This window comes from Tympanuchus pallidicinctus, unplaced genomic scaffold (genome assembly GCF_026119805.1).
Source record: "Tympanuchus pallidicinctus isolate F22 unplaced genomic scaffold, pur_lepc_1.0 scaffold20, whole genome shotgun sequence".
NCBI classification, from domain to species: domain Eukaryota; kingdom Metazoa; phylum Chordata; class Aves; order Galliformes; family Phasianidae; genus Tympanuchus; species Tympanuchus pallidicinctus.
Genome location: NW_026294722.1, coordinates 13013697 through 13031667, shown reverse-complemented (window position 1 = coordinate 13031667; position 17971 = coordinate 13013697). Strand labels below are relative to the sequence as shown.

The 17971-nt window shown below is 48.7% G+C and overlaps 2 protein-coding genes across 8 annotated transcripts in view; one reads left to right on the top strand and one right to left on the bottom strand.

Moving 5' to 3' along the window:
• The window catches only part of RBM39 (RNA binding motif protein 39), a 28997-nt gene extending 15839 nt beyond the window's left edge, over window positions 1–13158 (top strand). For 4 of the 7 annotated variants that reach the window (XM_052684080.1, XM_052684079.1, XM_052684078.1 and 1 more), the window contains 8 exons: window positions 578–643; window positions 1523–1727; window positions 1815–1892; window positions 7409–7441; window positions 8524–8599; window positions 8767–8872; window positions 11992–12070; window positions 12168–13158. In XM_052684080.1, the coding sequence (XP_052540040.1) occupies window positions 578–643; window positions 1523–1727; window positions 1815–1892; window positions 7409–7441; window positions 8524–8599; window positions 8767–8872; window positions 11992–12070; window positions 12168–12268 (744 nt within the window). In that variant the 3' untranslated portion in view covers window positions 12269–13158. Of the gene's footprint in view, window positions 1–577; window positions 644–1522; window positions 1728–1814; window positions 1893–3422; window positions 3608–5194; window positions 5912–7408; window positions 7442–8523; window positions 8600–8766; window positions 8873–11991; window positions 12071–12167 lie in introns of those variants that run through there. The other 3 variants (XR_008207007.1, XR_008207006.1, XM_052684081.1) reach the window with 3 other exon arrangements.
• A 3243-nt stretch (window positions 13159–16401) lies between these two features.
• ROMO1 (reactive oxygen species modulator 1) lies at window positions 16402–17952 on the bottom strand. Its single transcript, XM_052684089.1, has 2 exons — window positions 17732–17952; window positions 16402–16585 (listed from the first exon to the last, which is right to left on the bottom strand). Exons 1-2 carry the CDS (start codon window positions 17860–17862, stop codon window positions 16477–16479), a joined length of 240 nt encoding a protein of 79 aa, XP_052540049.1. The 5' UTR covers window positions 17863–17952; the 3' UTR covers window positions 16402–16476.
• Window positions 17953–17971: the final 19 nt, after the last annotated feature.

The window sequence follows — 17971 nt, the reverse complement described above, 5'->3', positions numbered from 1 at the left end:
GTCTGGAACGTTGCAGCAGTTGGTTAAATTGTAATCCATGTGGCTGCTCTGTTGTTTTCTCCCAAGGTCTGGCAGTAGGGTTAAACAGACCAGGAGGATTTACAGATAGCTGTGCATGAAGGTTTTTCTTCCCACTCTTTGATTCAGCTCTCTCTTCAGCCACTATTTCGTGGCTCATGGATGACTTTCTCGTGTTTAAATTCAGTAACTATGGAATGTTAGGGATTACAGTATACCTAACCATTGAAAACAGGCACGCTTTTCTTAAAGCCCCTGGCCAGTCATGCAAACTGCTTTTCTTCATAAACTGGGTTTCCTCAGCGTATGGGGCGCCCTGTGTTGTTTCATGGCCTTGGTGTTTGCTGCTTCTGCTCGTGTGTCAGAGCGCACATCTTGCTGCTTCTGTGCTAATGTGTATTTAGGGAAGAATTAAGAACTTAAAACCAAAAGAGAACAAAAAAAAACCCAGACATGGTTTCTCATTAATATGTATATGTCAGGGCTGTACATGTGTGTTATTTGATACCTTGTTCTGTTCCAAACTGTTGGATTGTAAACAGGCTTATTCTTTTTTTAGATTGAAAGTATTCAGCTGATGATGGATAGTGAAACTGGACGTTCCAAAGGATATGGATTTATTACGGTATGAGTGGGGTCACCAGACTTGTTGGGCAGCTTTGAGCGTAACCTTCTCACACAACAGTGCAGGTTACTCAAACCTTGCTTAGAAATTTCTGTTGCAGGATGTGCAGCAGTGGTCTGTTTTCTTTCTGCCAGTCCTCTGTGGGTGACGTGATTAAATGATGCAGGTGTACAGATAGGAATAGCATAGCTGATGGTCAGTGCCTGCAGAGCAGTGCTATTCCTGGCGGGCGAGTACACCTGCCAACACTGACTTTTTCATAGTGTCATTGAAATGATGGAATTACAGATTTTTATTCTTTTTTTTTTTTTTTTGGTGACGTCAAATTCCAGAGGCTGAAATTTTTGTTTAAAAACATCTTCATCTTGGCTCTCAAATACCTAATTTTGTGAACGGAGCAATTTGTGATGAAAGCAGCATCAGAGGCCTCTGGCACTTGGAGACCAATGAAACAGACTTAACTTCATAGCTAATATATGATGTCTTAACACAGACAGCAAGCACGTGTTTTTGATTGGGCGTGCGTCCTGACACAGATCATCTGCAAGAGCAGCCAGCAGATGTGTGGTGGTTAGAAATTATGCAGGTGGCTGCTGCTCTGGGAAGGTGTTGTAAGGCGACGACAGCCATGCCTTCCACAGACTGCAGTGTCTGTGTTGTCCAGCTTCAACAATAGTACATACCCTGCATAGAGGAAAGTAGATATTCTGCCTTGCTTGTGTTTGGCTATAGCAGAAAATACGAATCACATTTAAGGTTGCAGCAGCTGCTGTTATGTTCAGTGCTTTCCACGTTTCTGTAGCTGTGGATGTTTGATGCGATGAGTGCTGCTAAATATCATTGGCAGGATTTCTGAATTTGTGTTTTTCCCACCTGCAGTTCTCAGACTCAGAGTGTGCCAAAAAGGCTTTGGAGCAGCTCAATGGATTTGAGCTGGCTGGCAGGCCGATGAAAGTTGGGCATGTAACTGAGCGCACTGATGCTTCCAGTGCTAGCTCGTTTTTGGACAGCGATGAGTTGGAGCGAACTGGAATTGACTTGGGAACAACTGGTCGCCTTCAGTTGATGGCAAGACTTGCAGAGGGTATGTATGGTGATGAACAGGGAGTCTGCAAAATCCTGAGGCTTTATGCAGCTTGAATTAATCAGTGTGTTGGTGCTTCCTGCTCAGGTACTGGGTTGCAGATTCCCCCGGCTGCACAGCAGGCTCTGCAGATGAGTGGCTCGTTGGCATTCGGGGCTGTGGCAGGTAAGAAATGATCGCCTCCTTCTTTGCCCAAAATGCTGGTCGTACTTGATGATTTTGAGACAAAGGGCTGAAATGCATCTTGTGATCTTTTAAGTTGGGAGCATAGAACCACAGCGCATCTTACAGATTGAGGAAGTTCTCAAATCCGTGGGCAAATAAACAGTGGCAGCATGTGTCAGCTTTGATGGATATGCTTCACTTTGCATTACTTCTGCTGAATCTTTGTAGTTCATTTAATCATTTCAGACCTTCGTCTCTTCACTGTTCCCACTGCTAGTGGGAGCATTTATGTTCTGCTGCACTGTAAATATTGGCTGTTAAAAGTGGCAGGCTCATAACTGGAAGAGGATTGACTCTCTACAGAGTCCCTTCTGAAAAAAACAACCAAAACAAAAGCCAGCTGTGCCAGGAGCAAGAAGGTTACTGGTACTCCATGGAGGACACTGCAGTAGCTAGGATCGTGTGATGCATGTCCAGAGAGGTGGACACTGTACATCAGGGTGTCACGGTGTTGCTTGAGGAATGGCTGTAGCTTGTGTGCTTTGTTGTAAGAATTACCAAGACTTTAGCTTGAAGGATGAGGCTGAGAACTGATTGTGCCTGCTGCTAGTTCAGTAGCTGGCCTGAGCCAAAATGTTCAGGAGGGCTTCAGGTAACTTTTACAGGAGACTTTAATACTGAAGCAAAAGGTGGCAAATCTTTGTAGCAGTAGAAAAGACTTGAGGGATATTGCAGATAACTGGCTGCTGGAATTTGCAAGAAGTGTCAGGAGACAAAGAAAGAACACATGCATGGGATTTCTGTCTTCCAGCAGAGTGGCAGAAGGCATTCAGACTTAAGGTACACCTGAGTCACCTTAATGAAGTTCAAGTGCATTGTTGAAAAGAGCAAATGTGTGAAACTGAACTGTCCTGAAAAAAAAAAAAAAAAGGAAATAGTTTATATCCCCTGAAGTGGAAGGAAAGGGGTCTGAGAAGTGACAGAACGTTGGGAATTGAGAAACGAGTTCTTTATATTAATGAAGAAAGAGGTGAAAAAGACCAGGTGGCAAGGAAGAGGAGTAACTATTCCAAAAGAAGGAAGGCGAGCAGCAGTAGCATGAGATCACGTTTAATGTAGGGGATGGTGATGTGACAGCCTTGCCTGGGAACAAGTGTAGTTGGTGAGAAAGGAGGAAAACGTTACACAAAAAGCTGCAATCATGTTCTCTCCTGTGTCTGAAGCAGGAGGCCACAAACGTGCTTAAGACATCTAAATCATTGGAATGGCATTGGATTAATGAGACAATGCAACTGTGGAGGAGTGAATTTTAAGGCTGAACAAAGTTTTTTGTATAATGTGCATGTTTAGCAATTGTGGAAATGAAGGTGGTAGGAGTATCACTGTTTGTTCCACTTGTATTGTGCATAAGGAATAATGCAATTATGTACAGTTTGAGTAACTGTGGAGAAGAATAAAGCTTTTTAGAGTCATGAGCTGTCCCCAAAGTGAGATTTGGTTATGGATTAAAGATCTCTTTACTCTTGTTAGAGAAAATTACTACCAGGAATTATGTCATTGTGGGAGACTTTAACTTCCCTGATACAGATTGGAGAAGAATTGCTAGTAATAATGGTGGGGCCCAGATATTCCTGGATGTGATATCCGACAAATTTCTTCATCAAACACTCACTGACTCATGAAGAAGGGATGCTATTTTAAACTCATTTTGGTAAGTAATGAAGATGTTATGGATGAGAATAGCTTTGACCATTGACTGAGTGATCATGAATTGCTCAAGCTTAAAAGGAAGGATAAGGCTTGTGATTTCAGAAGTGGTGGTTGAAGAACTGAGGAAATAAAGTCAGCTGGTCTGAGCAGCGTGAGTGTATGAGCAGACAGGATGTAAGAAGTTTCTTCAGTTCCAAAAGCTAATGCTATATTGGATCTGTATCCTACAGAGAGAAGAGACAGTCCTGTTAAAATTGGGCTCCACACTGATCTGGGTAATTAGCTCCAGAAAAATGCAGGATAAGCACAGAGCCTGTGAAGAGTAGGAAAAGGCTAATAAAGATAATAAGGCAATAAAGAAGGCAGTGCTGTTAGTAAGTGGTGCGATGAGAATTGCTTACCCAGAGTCAGGTTACAATAGACTTTGTGAAGATAAATGAACAAAAGGGAAGTGTAGACAAAGATTTGTCAGATCTTGAAGACAACAGAAAAGCAGGGCTGAGGTTGAATGAAAAAGTACTTGAGGTGTTTCAGAAGAAGCTTATTCTCTCAGGTTGTAATGGGAACACTGGTCATAAAGTTTGGGATCAAGTAGGAGTATGGATGATGAAAAAATGCATCTCGAGGTGGATGGGTCTAAAGAAGAGCTGCCTGTTGTCAGTTCAGGACAGTGAGACTCCTATCAAATTAGTGAAGTAATCAGTACATGAAATATGGGACACAGTGTCCAGTGTTATCAGTAAATATTGTAAGCCTGTGATATAATGCATGGCTGGGACATCAGGTCTAAATTGCCTGCACTTTAAAAAAGGAAGGAGGAAGAACCTGGCATGGACAGTTGCCAGTCCTGTTGTTCTGACTTCACTTTGTTCATTTAAAAGTCACACTAAAGGCAGGCAAGCTGAAGGCTATGGTTAAAATACTGCAAACCTTCAGAAAACCTGCTTGGAAGCATTAGCAGTCTGTGAGTCAAGGAAGGCTTTGATAGCGAAACTCTGCTGACTCCTGATTTGTTCGTTTGGAATTGTAATCAACTTCCAAAAGAAGTTTCTAAGAAGGAGGCAGTATGTGCAGTGGGAACATCTGACAGGAAGCTGATTCACACAAATAGGGGATTTTTCCTCCCCAGATAAGCACTGGGAACGATGGGATGTTGTTGAAATCTACTTCCAGTTTCTGATCTCATAAAATATTGCATGATTCACAATGGCAAAAAACGGCGAGGTAACAGTGAGTAAACAGAGGTGCTCTCAGTGTAGATCCATGGGCTGAGCACCTGCTGAGAGCTGGTAGAGGTGCAGAGCATGTGACACAGCACCAGTGTCTGGCAGTGAGAAGTATGATGAGTTGGAAAACCTGGGTTAGTCAGGGAGAGGGCATGAACTGCCTGTGATGTGCTTCATGCCTCTGCTAATTGGTGGCAAGAACTGCTTGCCTGTGTTTGGTATGTGCTGAATGAGACTGGAGATGGGGGGTGGTAAGTTGCCTGGGGAGCCTGAGAGCTTGGATGTGACTGACGTGAAGGGCATTCCAGCAGGAAAAGGAACTGAAGCTAAACAGCTACAGCTGTCTGTTTCTTGTTCTGTAGGTAGATGTGTCTGAAAGTGGAAAATCAGGAGACCGTAGAACACTTCATGTACTTTGTGGGACAGAATTCCTCTTCAGCAGATTTGATCTGCTGTTCTGCTGTAAATAATGAGAAAACTGGGAAACGTGGCATTTGTTTTCAAGCATTTGTTCACTTGAAGCTGGCTGTGCTTGAAAATGAAGCAGGTAATATTGCAATGTCTTTTAAGGCACGCAGTGCTTGGGTAGATATTCCTGCTGTATCTCTCCTGAGCGTGTGCAGAGTCATTGAGATCTCCCTGTTCTTGCAGGTAATACACAGGATGTACTCAGCAGGTGGCTGAGTTTCCCTGGACACATGGTAACTTCAGTGTCCACGTCCTGTTCAAAGCTGCACCTAAGGAGGAATAGCCTTAGAAGAGTGACAGTGGAGTTCTAAAATGGAATGGACTTGGAGAGAAAATCCATTCTTCAGTCCTGAGCAGGGAGGATTCAAGTAGTTAATGAAAGCTTTTATGGATGGAGGAATATGCTTCTGAAGTGGCAGATAATTAACGTATGGAACATGTTGCTGCCAGGCATCGATTGGTGACCTTCTGTAAATGGAGCAGGTCTGTGAGCCCTGCCCAGAGCTGAGGGCTCTGTGTGCAGCTGTCGCGTTGGGCACAGGAGGATGGGGCTGCAGGGTCCCAGTGGCCAACCTTGGTGGGTGCAGCTGAAGTGATGCAAAGGGAGGTGCAAAGGGAGAAGTGAAGAGGTGCAAAGGGAGAAGTCTCTCCTCATCTAACTAGAGAGATCTAAGAGATTTTGCTTATTTGCCTTTATTTTATTCAAACACTTCTTTTTTTTTTTTTTTTTTTTTTTAAACCAAAAAACTTGGTGATTATTTATAGAATCACAGAATGGTTTGGGCTGGAAGGGACGCTTAGGTTCACCTAGTTCCAGCCCCTGCTCGAGGCAGGGACGCCTCTCCCCGTGCAGCCTGGCCTCGAGCCTCTCCAGGGAGTGGACATCCACAGCCTCACCATGCAACCTGTTCCAGTGCCTCATCACCAGAACAGATGGTGAGATGATAGATTTGGGCACTTCTGTGTGGATCTCGTGGGCTTCTGTAGAGAATGTGCCCTAGGATGGCCCCCCGTTATGGGGTTTCTGTCTTGGTGGAGAGGAGCATTCCTTCCTGGTAAAAAGCCAGATGAGGAACATGCTAGATGTAGCTCAGCCTTCAGAGCTTTCTTCTTTTAATCCCGTGTTTTATGTGCTTTCCCAGTGTGTGTTCTCTTGTGGAAGTCGTTTGGAAGGCCTTTGTGTCTCCAGGGCTTGTGCTGCCCATAGTGGCGTCGCTGCCTCTGCCAGCATTCTGGAGCAGAGCTTGGAGGGGAAAAAATACCAGACAGGTGTCAGCCAATTTCACCGAGTTTCCAAGTGGTCCATCATGTCATCACAGCTTTCTAAAGAAGTAAATTGTGATGATGACTCACTGCAAACCTCTGGCTCCCTGTGTTGGTGAGAATTGAGAAATTGAAACATGAGTGAAGTTCGTTTCCAGCGTTCCCAAGCTTTTTGTTGCTAATCTAAAGCTGAGTCAAGTATTTAAGTTATAAGAGGTTGGGAAGTCTGTGTTCTTCTGCCCCTGTTACTTCAAATAGGGACAGCAGTTATGCTTACGTGACAAATTACATGTTCTGAATGCTTGAAAATGTTTTGAAATGGAAGAGTACCAAAGGAACGTGTCGTGGTGATGCTTCTGTGAAGAGATAACAGGTGAAACAGCACCGTGTTTCTCTGACATAAATACAGTGACTGCTGTCACAACGGTGGTTGGGTAACTGTGCTGAAATGCTCTCAGTTCAGATAGCAATTTTTCAGTGCCTGCAGGAATTGCTGTATTTTCTCATGGGAAAAGAAAATACGTAAGAGTCAAAGCACATTACTGACAAGGTGAGAACTGTGTTAAACTAAAGGGCACGGTCATGTCTCACTTTCCTTTTAAGGCATTGTTTCTCTTTGAAATACTCCTGCTTACCTGCGTGGTTATGGAATATCTTGAGTACAGAATATCCCAGCTGAGGAGCTGGAAACAGGGAAATTTATTCATAGGAGCAGTTGAGAGCAGGCCTAGATTTTTGAGCAAGGTGGTGAGCACAAAAGCACAAGCTAAACAATCTGTCTGGCAGGTACAACGCAGGTATGGTAACGTTCACAAATGTGCTAATTAACCTCTGTGTATTTCTCCTCAGATCTGCAAACAAGACTCTCTCAGCAGAATGAAGGTAACCTGGACTTTGATCTAACTTGTCACCAGTGCCTTGTGTGCTGCGAGCCTTGTCTCTAAGTGAAATGCTTTGGATGTGGAGATTGCCCGCAGCCTGAGGAATTGTGCTGTCTGTAGGAACTGTGCTTTACATTGACTAATGGCCACAAAGAGCAGAAAGCCTGTTGAATGCTTGGCCTTTTCCATGGCATCAGCGTTGACTGACGCGTGCCCTGGGAATGCTGCTGGGAAATATCCCTGAGTCCCAGAACGGCTGCGTGGCTCCCAGCGCTCTGTTGGGCCTGGGGCAGCCCAAGGGATGGGGCAGTCGGGCTTCAGGTGTGGCTTTGTTTTCCCCTGCGTTAAAGGCAGGGGCTGGAAGAATCAGATGAGAAAACGGGGCGTTTGGGGTTGCTGTCTCTCAATTAGTCTTTAGGTTGCTGCCTTCGTCCCCTTTGATTCTACATGTGTCCAGAGAAAGCAGCCTGTTTCACCTAAACAAACAGAAGCTTACAGCCTGTGAGAGAGCTGCTTTTGGACAGTGCTACGTTAATAAGATGCACTGTGGTGATTGGTAACAGCAGGTAATCAGTGATTGTTGGGGTACTGAGAGAACACAGAGCTGCTCTGAAGTTTTATCAGTTGCCGAGTGTTCCCTGCACTGCGTGTTTCTACAAAAGATGTGCTTGAAGGATCCTTCAGTTGCTCAGAACGAGCCCTGAGGATTCTCAGGGATGGACGGCAGTCCTGTGAAGTGAGGTGTGGGCAGCCCTGCCGTGGCTGCTGGGCTGAAGGACGGCTGAGGGTGGTGCTGGGGTGCACACAGTGCTCACGTGTGGAGACTTGTTTGCACTGAAATGTTTACACTGCAGATCCACCCCTGTGGTGGTGCAGGGTTCTTTTTTCTGGCACAAGTTGTAGCTACTCTGGCTTTTTCCACAGCGCTGCTTCCTGCCTTCAGCTGTCTGTTCAGTTAGAACTGTTGCCGTTTGTGCCAGATAATCATTTTTTTTAGAGTAGGTGGAAGCTCCACATTTAAATTGGAGCCACGTGTCGAGAATTCTGAGATTGATTAGTGTGTTTTCTTTCCCCACTGAACAGTTTTGGCTGCAGCTGCTTCTGTACAACCACTTGCAACACAGTGCTTCCAGCTTTCCAACATGTTTAATCCTCAAACGTAAGTGACGTCTTGCAGTTTCACTTCAGCTTTTGTTGATGACGTGTGAGAAACCAATGAGAGCAGCGGGTGGGAGGGGTTTGGATGGATGGATTGGTTGTGAAGTGGGTTTCACTGGGGATAATAATGTTTCCATTTCTATTCTGTTCCTCTTCCACCCCCTGCAGTGAAGAAGAAGCCGGCTGGGATACAGAAATTAAAGATGACGTGATTGAGGAATGTAACAAACATGGAGGAGTTATCCACATTTATGTAGACAAAAACTCAGCTCAGGTATGCCTGGCTCCAGGGGGCACTGATCTGAACAGGCTGCAGTTCTGTTGCTTTGTTCTGTATAGAGAGGACATTACAAAAACTCTTTTTTTTCCCCCTAATCTGAATCTAATGATCTGAGTCTGAATGCCCTGAACGTGCTTAGCCGTTGTTCCAGAATGTAGTTCCCTTCTATTTTGGGTCATCGTCACTTTTTTTGGTGTTGCAGTCTGTTCTTACAAATTTCCACAGCTGAAGTTACTGTGGGATGCAGGCTGGAGAATAGCAGCCTATTACTTCTGGCATTTCCTTGAACTGTGTGTTTCCTGAGAGCCAGGGGCTTCTAGTTTCTTCATCTGCTGCAGAGTGCAGACTTCAGCTTCAGCACAAAGGTCGCAGTGCTGCAGCAGATTCAGATTTGCAGTGAATGTGCCTGGTCCTGTCCTTGGGAGCAGTTGTCTTCACTGTTAGCCAGGGCTCTGCCGCCGTGCTGAGGGCAGTGGGGGGGCCTGCATCCTAGGAGCTGCTGCTGAAGGTAACAAAGTGGTGCTTGTGGAGGTCAGTGCCTTTCAAACAAAGATTCTTGAACACCTGCACTTGAAAAACACTAAGGAAGTTTTCTCCCTTGTTCAGTTGGCCTGTGCAGCCCCCAGGTCTATCATCTCTTCCCTTGAATTTCTGTTCTTAGCATATAAATTGCTGACGTGAACTCTCAAACTCCTTTCCTATGGAATCCACACCTCAAACTGGAGTCCTGTATTAAAACACTCACTGTCACGTTCTCATTTCCAACCATGGAACCTTCAGAGTGCTCTGCCAGGGTGAGGGGCTGGAAGTTATGCTGCTGTCCCTCCCAGTTGCTGCTTAGGTAGGAGTGTGACCCTGGTGAAGACCTTCATCTACCACTGAGCTGCTTCTGTGGAAGTTTCTTTTCACCTGCGAGCCTTTCACAAGTCTTGTTGAGGTGTTACATTTGCCATAAGCTGCTTTCTAATCCATAAGACAGCATGCAGTCTTTGCTAAGACTTTCACTCTCCCACATAAGGGTTGTGTTGAACCTCTGGGCTGGTGGGTGTAGAAATGTTTCCCATGGCACATCAGTCTGTGACTGCCATGGGTGCAGTGTCCTGTTGCAGACTTCATATTTATTAACTTTTAAGCCGTTGGCATTGCACGTAGATTCTGAGCTGCAAATTTGGCCCATTGTAATTCATAAGGGAGCTGTAATTTTATTTCTTTTACACACACTCGTTAGGTTATGTGAAATCCATTTTTAAGGCTAACACAGGGACGGCTCTGATACAAAATACCCACTGCTATTTAGAAATACTTCGTTTGAACATAAACTTCAGCTGTGCTGTTCTGTGGGCTTGGATTCTCATCGCATGACCTCACTTCTGGTCTCCGATCTCTGGCCTTTTGGGGCTGTTTTCCAGACAGTCAGACCTGTGGCTCTGAGGGCTGTCGGTAACAGCAGTGCAGACATCATCGGTGTGGTGAAAAGATCTTTGTCCCAACTGAATACGTACATTTCTCCTGGCTCTTACAGTCTGTGGTGTGTTCCAGGGAAGTTAAAGCTGTGCATTGCTGTGTCCCATTTAGAGGTTTAAGCAGCTGGGATGTCTGTGCGGGGGGAGGCTGAGAGCGGAGCCGTGTGTTCCTCAGTGCCCATGAGCATCAGCTGCTCACTGCCCTGTGGGGGACTGCAGGAGCCCCTGAGCAGTGATACCACCATGGGAAAGATGGGTGCAGGCTGGAGAAGGCTGCTGAAGGGAGCCTGTGTTCTTCTTATTGATACATACTTCTCTTCTAAAACCTGTTCCGGCTTGAGCACAACATGGCTCAGCAGTTACTGGTAGTATTTTATTTAACAGTGTAGCCTTAAAAATGCACACGTTGCTGTGGGCTTGTGTGTGTTCTGCAGGTTTTTGAATGTGAATGTCGCAGCACTTTGCTTCAACCTGGGTTAGTGCTTAGTCTCCAGATTGAAAGCTCCAGCTGTCTGTGGCAAAGACAAATTTCCTAATTCATTCATGTTAGTGAGCACCTTGGGCTGTTCTGAAGCTCATGTGCTGATACTTGGGGCATCAGCCTTCTTTGAAGTGCTGGGTGGTTGTGCTGTCGCTGGGCGCAGAATTCCTACGCTGTCCATCTGAAAATTAACCTGTAAGCTGTTGCAGGTGAGCAGCTGGTGGTGGCTGGGATTTCATAGAATCCTGGAATGTCTCAGGTTGGAAGGCACCTCAGGGGTCACCAAGTTCTGGCCCTCTGCCACAGGTGGAGCTGCCAGCCCCTACATCCAGTGCCAGGCCTGGTTGCCCAGCGCCCATCCGGGCCCTGAGCTCCTCCAGGGATGCGGCAGTGTGCAGCATCTTTGGGCGGCCCGTGCCAGCACCTCACCTCTCTCAGTAAAAGCTTCCCCTTGACATCGAATCTAAACCTTCCTCCTCAGTTTTAGAACTACTCCCCCTTGTTGATTTCCCTTAAATATCAGAAGGCTGCACTGAGGTCTCCCTGCAGCCGTCTCTTCTCCATGCCGAACACTTGCAGCTCCTTCAGCCTGCATAGCAGAGATGCTCCAGCTCTGTGATCTTCGTGGCCTCCTCTGGACTGCCCTCATTCCTGCACTGGTGCAGTAGTGTAGATTGGGCCTCGTGAGGACAGAGTAGGAGGGAACAGCCTTCTCCCTGCTCTGCTGTCCCCCATTTCAGATGCAGCCCAAGGCACCCTCAGCCTTCCATGCTGCAGGCACGCACTGCAGGCTCACGTTAAGCTTTTCACCCACCAGTACACCAAGTCCTGGTCAGCAGGGCTGCTCTGTAGGAGTTCTCCCTGATGGCAGTCTGCAGAAAGGCAGCCACGTGCCTCGTGCTTCTGTTTCACCTGGGATTTTGTAGTTGGGAAGTGTTAGATCACACTTCAGACATGAGGAGCAAGTAAGCAATGCTTGCTGCTTCCATACATCAGGCTTACATTTGGTCTGGCTTGCAGAATCTTATTAGAAGTGCGAATGGTGCTAAAAGCACCGTTGGTATGAAGATGTGCATCTGTAAGGCTGTGGCTGTGTGCTCACTGCCGTGCTGCTGGAGCTCGGGGGAGACTGCAGGGAATGTAACAGGGTGCAATGCTTTGTGTTGCAGGGCAACGTGTATGTGAAATGTCCTTCCATTGCTGCTGCCACCGCAGCTGTGAGCGCGTTGCACGGGAGATGGTTTGCAGGTGAGGAGATGCATTTTTGTGGTAGAAATGTGCATTTGTTCATGGATGATGGGACTGGACGGAAACTGACTGGGGTCTGTTTTGCTCTCCTGTTCAGGTAAAATGATCACAGCAGCCTACGTACCTCTCCCGACGTACCACAGCCTGTTCCCAGACTCCATGACTGCAACCCAGCTACTGGTTCCCGTTCGACGATGAAGATGGATTTAGTCAGTTTTGTACATAGTTATTTTTTGGAGGAAGATTGAGTTATCTTTTATTTAGATAAAACTAAAGGAAAGGATTTAATGTCATTTTGTGTACACTTCCTGCTACCTTTAAAATAAAATGAAGTAAGCAGAAATGCAGTGTGTTCATTCTCCCTAACTAGCATTTCCACTGTATACAAAGCTGTTGACTTCTTGTTCTGCCTTGTAATTCTTGTACATTTACTAAGGTGATCTGTAGGAACTGAGAAGTAGCTCATAGAAAATAAATTCTCTGTAAAAGGCAGATGGGACATAATTCAATTTTTAAGTGTTTCACGAGCCTTTCTTTTAATGCAGCAATTACAATTGACATTTCACTAAATGTAGGTGATCTGCTTGAGGTTAATATCAGAGGTAGAGACTGTGAAGGGACATATTTAGTGTTGTGTATAAAGGGGAACTGGAAAGGCTGCTGGAAGCTGACCTGGCCCGGCGCTCAGTGCGCTGTGCTGAACGAGGGTAAGAATGGAAGGACTGGAGGGTTTTATTTCTCGATGGTAACTTTTGATTAATGTTATCTGTAAAAGTTTCTTTGTAAATACTGTGTGAGGTGTGTCTACATTTCCAAACAAAACCATCTCTGCATTTCCAGACAGGTTTCTGTGCGTGCAGTAGCTGAAGGATTTCAGCAGAGTCTGAAGGTGGGCAGGAAATACAGAAACATGTTTTGTTCTGGTTGCATATAATCTTTGCTCTTTTTAAGCTCTGTGAGCTCTGAAATATATTTTTGGGTTACTTCAGTGTGTTTGACAAGACAGCTTGATATTTCTATCAAACAAAGACTTTCATATTGCAACAATCTTTGTAAGAACCACTCAAATAAAATTCTCTTAAAAAGGCCTTCACGGAGCTTCCTTTCTCCGCTCCTCGCGGCCCAGGCGGTGCTGGAGCAGCCGCTGCCTCGGGCGCTGAGGCTGTTGGCGTCGTGGTTTGTAGGCAGCCCTGGCTGGGGGGGTTGTCGTTTCTTTACCCTCTCCTGTTGGTTTTCAGCCTCTGGCTGTGGGGCAGGAGGAGTGGGACCGCCCCGCTGGGTGGCGGTGGGTGGGGGAGGCTGAAGGCAGGGTGCCCTGGTCCCAGCCCTGGGCTGCTGTGGGCTCTGTGGCTTTGGTGGGTGGCAGCACGGAGCGGTGGCCTGCAGGGTGCTGGGGCTGTGGGGGTGTGGGACTGGGGGAGGTAAAGGCAGGAAGGGGGGGGGCCGAGCGCGTGCATGGCGGTGGAAGGAAAAACAGCCACCCCAAGTGGCGCTATTTTTATTTTTCCAGTTGCTGTTATGTTAATGGATGCCAGTTAAGGTAAAACTTGGGTTGTTGCAGCACACCTGTAGTGCTCAGCTCGTTTGCACAGAGGTCGCTGAGCCAATGACAGCACAGCCGCATCTCACGTGGGAAATGCATTTCTTCGGAACCGGGAGGCAGCGCTCAGCGCTCGCACGTCCTGATGCCTGGGCTGCTGCTGGGCCGGGTTCTGCTGCTGCAGCTGCCTCCTTGAGGCCAACCTCTGTCCTTCAGCACAAGAGGAACAAAGGTAAGGCTTGCTTCGAAAGGTAGAGAACAGGAAATTGCACCGCTGAGCTGAATGTGTCAGAGTTGGCTGTGCTACGCCAGGCAGCGTGGTGGGCTGCAGTCCCCTGCTTCACTGCAAAGCTTTGACGCCTTATGAGAGCTGCACGGTGCAGCGTGGTGTCAGGTCTGGCAGCTTAGAGGCACTCTTAGAGGCAATGCACCTTTCCCTGCCCAGGGAATGAAAAATGAGCTGGTTATGGGCTGCAGGAATAGCTTGGCTCTGTCCTTCCCTGGGGCTGTACCCTGGGGTTGCACATCTTGCCCAGGCTGGGTTCCTTTGTGCTCTGAGTGGAATTTCCACAGGGAATTGAGATGATTGTGTCACTTAGAACCCAAAAATGGGGCCAACACAGTCACAGAATCACAGAATGGCCAGGGTTGGAAGGGACCTCAAGGATCAGGAAGCTCCAACCCCCTGCCACACGCAGGGCCACCAACCTCCCCATTTCATAGCAGCCCAGGCTGCCCAGGGCCCCATCCAACCTGGCCTTGAACACCTCCAGGGATGGACGGGGCATCCACAGCCTCTCTGGGCAGCTGTTCCAGCACCTCACCGCTCTCTCTGTAAAGAACTTCCCCCTGACATCCAACCTCAATCTTGCCTCCCTCAACTTCAAACCATTTCCCTTGTCCTGCTGTTATTCACCCTTTCAAAGAGTTGATTCCCCTCCTGTTTTTAGGCTCCCTTTAGGTACTGAAGGCTGCAATGAGGTCACTCTGCAGCCTTCTTTTCTCCAGGCTGAACAAGCCCAGCTCCCTCAGCCTGTGTTCATAGGGGAGCTGCTCCAGTTGCCTGATCATCTTTTGTGGCTCCTCTGGACCCTCTCCAACAGCTCCCTGTCTTGTTCCTGGACACAGCACTGCAGATGGGGCCTCACAAAGCAGAGCAGAGGGGGACGATCACCTCCCTGCCCCTGCTGGCCTCCCCTCTTCTGATGGAGCCCAGGATACCATTTACTTTCCAAGCTGCAAGCACACACTGCTGGCTCATGTTACGTTTTTCATCCATCAGCACCCCCAGGTCCTTCTCCGCAGGGCTGCTCTCAAGGACGGCTCCCTTCAGTCTGTATGGATGCCTGGGATTCCTCCAGCCCTCACCAGGTTCGCCTGTTCCCACCTTTCCATCCTGTCGAGGTCCCTATGAATGGCCTCTCTTTCTTCCACTGTGCCAACCGCACCACTCAGCTTGGTGTTGTCAGCAAACTTGCTGAGGCTGCACTCGATTCCATCATCACTGTCACTGATAAAGACGTTACAGAGCACCGGTCCCAAGGCACAGCCCTGGGGGACGCCACTCATTACCGGCCTCCACCTGGACACAGAGCCATTGACCACCACCCTCTGTCTGTGGCCTTTCAACCAGTTTCTCATCCATCGGGTCGTCCACCCATCAAATCCACATCCCTCCAATTTGGAGATGAGGATGTGGTGGGAACCATGTCAAAGGCCTTGCTCAGGTCCAGCTAAATGACATCGGCCGCCTTTCCCTCGTACACCAATGCCATCACTCCATCACAGAAGGCCACCAGCATGACCTTCCCCTGGTGCAGCCGTGCTGGCTGTCTCGGATCACAGCTCATTCCTCATGTGATCAAGCACGTCATCCAGGAGGATCTGTTCCATCATCTTCCCAGGCACAGAGACAAGACTCACTGGCCTGTAGTTCCCAGGGTCCTCCTTGCTCCCTTTCTCGTCAATGGCAGTGATGTGACCCTTCCTCCAGTCATCCAGGTCCTCACCTGACAGCCACAACTTTTCAAATATGATGGAGAGCAGCTTGGCAACCTCCTCAGCCAGCTCCTCCAGAGCCCTGGGATGCAGCCATCCGGCTCATAGACTTGTGCGCATTCCGTCTCATCAGTCGATCTCAGACCTGCTCTGTCACAGTGGGGGGATTTACCACCCCAGTCCCCACCTGGAGGTTTAGGGATGCAGGGCTCGGGGATGTGAGAAGTTTTGGAATCCTGGTCGCCAGTGAAGACCGAGGCAAAAACTCACTCAGTACCTCAGCCTTCTCTTTGTCTGTTGAAGCCAGTTCTCCTTTTGCATTTACCAAAGGAGGCACACTCACTGTGGCCTGTTTCTTCTGGCCAAAGCACCTGTAGAAAGTCTTCCTATTGCTTTTCACAGCCCTTGCCAAGTTCAGTTCTACTTGCGCCTTGACTTTCCTGATGCCACGTCTGCAAGTCCAGACAGCATCCCTGTATTCTTCCCAGGTGACTTCAGATATTATTGCAGTACAAGAGAAATTTGGTAGCTGATCTGAATTAACAGCAAAATAACTCTTAGACTGGGGGAGTGCATGAATGAAGTGGACCGGTTCTGCATCAGAAACCTGAGGTGCCCAAGCAGCAGAGGGAAAAGCGTGTTCACTGCTCGAGAAATTTTAACGAAGTGCAGAGGGGTGTGAATTCTCATTGTCATGGAGTACAGGAGGTGAGGAAAGCAGAAATCCTGTAAAGATGATGTCTCCATGAAGATGCTACAGCACAGAGGGCACAACATCACAAAAACCACTGCGTTTCAGTATCTAAAGACTTTATTTATTATGGTACAGGGGGTGGCTGCGCTTTGGATTAGAAGCCCGAGCTCCGGTTCAGCAGCGGATTCCCATGCCTATAGCCATGAACGTCCCGAACGTCCCACCGCTCTGCATCATCGTTTTGCCAACGCCGCCCATCAGCTCTCGTCCTCTCATGCCGATCCTGAGATAAAGAAAAAGGCAAAAATTACATCAAGGCTGAAGCCTGCTGCAGACGTACGCGGCAGAAACCAACTGATGCAGCCAGCTGACGGCCGCAGGGGAGCCTGAATCCATTCTCCTTTGTCCAGGCTCAACGTGAAGCGACGCCCTCGGGCTCTGCCAGCAGCCAGTGACCTGACGTGCCACAAGGAAAACCGGGGCTGGTTTTGTACCACAGCTCCGTGCCTTGGGTCAGTTCCATCCCACCTGCAGCTCAGACACAGCGGTAGCAGCGGGAGCTGCTTGGTGCTGCAGGGCTGTGCTGTGGGCTGCGCCAGGGTCGGCTCAAGGGAGAATATGGGGCGTTGTGCCCCAGCTCCACAAAAGGCGTGCTGCCAGCTGTGGGACGGGCTGCACAAGGAGCACAGAGGAGGGGAGCATCTCTACCTGCCAGTGCCCCACAGCCCTCAACGTGGTGGGAAACGTGGTGGGAAATGGCTCGGTGCTGCAGGGATCTGAATGGCGGGAATAAAGCAGTGTTAGCTGCTGTACCACCAGCCTCTCCAACTGCAACAGGTGTAATGCCATCACACCATGAACCACGCTGTGAATGGACTTCCTATGTACTACTGGTGCTGTATTTTCAATGTGAGAAAAGTTCCAAAGGTCTGGAAGCATTCAGACACAATTCTGTTCTCCAGTCTGTGTTTAAATGAAGTTGGGCCAAAGCAAAATAATCATTTCTTCTCGGACACTTCTGCTGCTGTTTGGCTTTTAGGAGCTGCAGCGGTGCCCGATTTCACGCAGAGCGTTTCCTCACAGCACAGCACAGCCCAGCAACGCGGCCGTGCCATCTCAGCACAGCGCCGATCCTTCGCAGCCCGAAGCCCGTATCCCGCTGGGACGCGCGGGGCGGTGCGCTCAAACGTTCCGCAGGGTCTGAGGAAGATCGGACGCCCTTTAATCAACTTTATCAGCCCAAGTTCTGCGAACTTTCCCCCTTTCCGGGCTACCAAACTCTCGCCGCGTTTTATCACACGGCGGACGCCCCAACGCGAGGAGCCCAGCAACGCCCCGCAGCCCCGCGTTTCCCGCAGCCCCGCCCCGCCGAGGCGCGCTTCCACCGCCGCGGTCCCGCAGAGCACAGCGGACCCCCGCCCCGCCGCACCTGAGGCACGAGAAGGTTCCGAACAGCGCTCCCGCCGCCATGCCCACGGCGAAGCCCATCACGAAGCCCATCTTCACTCTGTCGAAGCAGCTGGGCTGCGACTGCCCATACGGGCCCACGGTCACGGGCATCTGCAACACAGCGCTCCGCGCTCAACTCCGCGCTCGGCTCCCCGCACCGCCCCGCACCGCCGCCTCGGCCTCCGCTTCCGGTACGGACGGAAGGGGCGGAGCGGCGCCG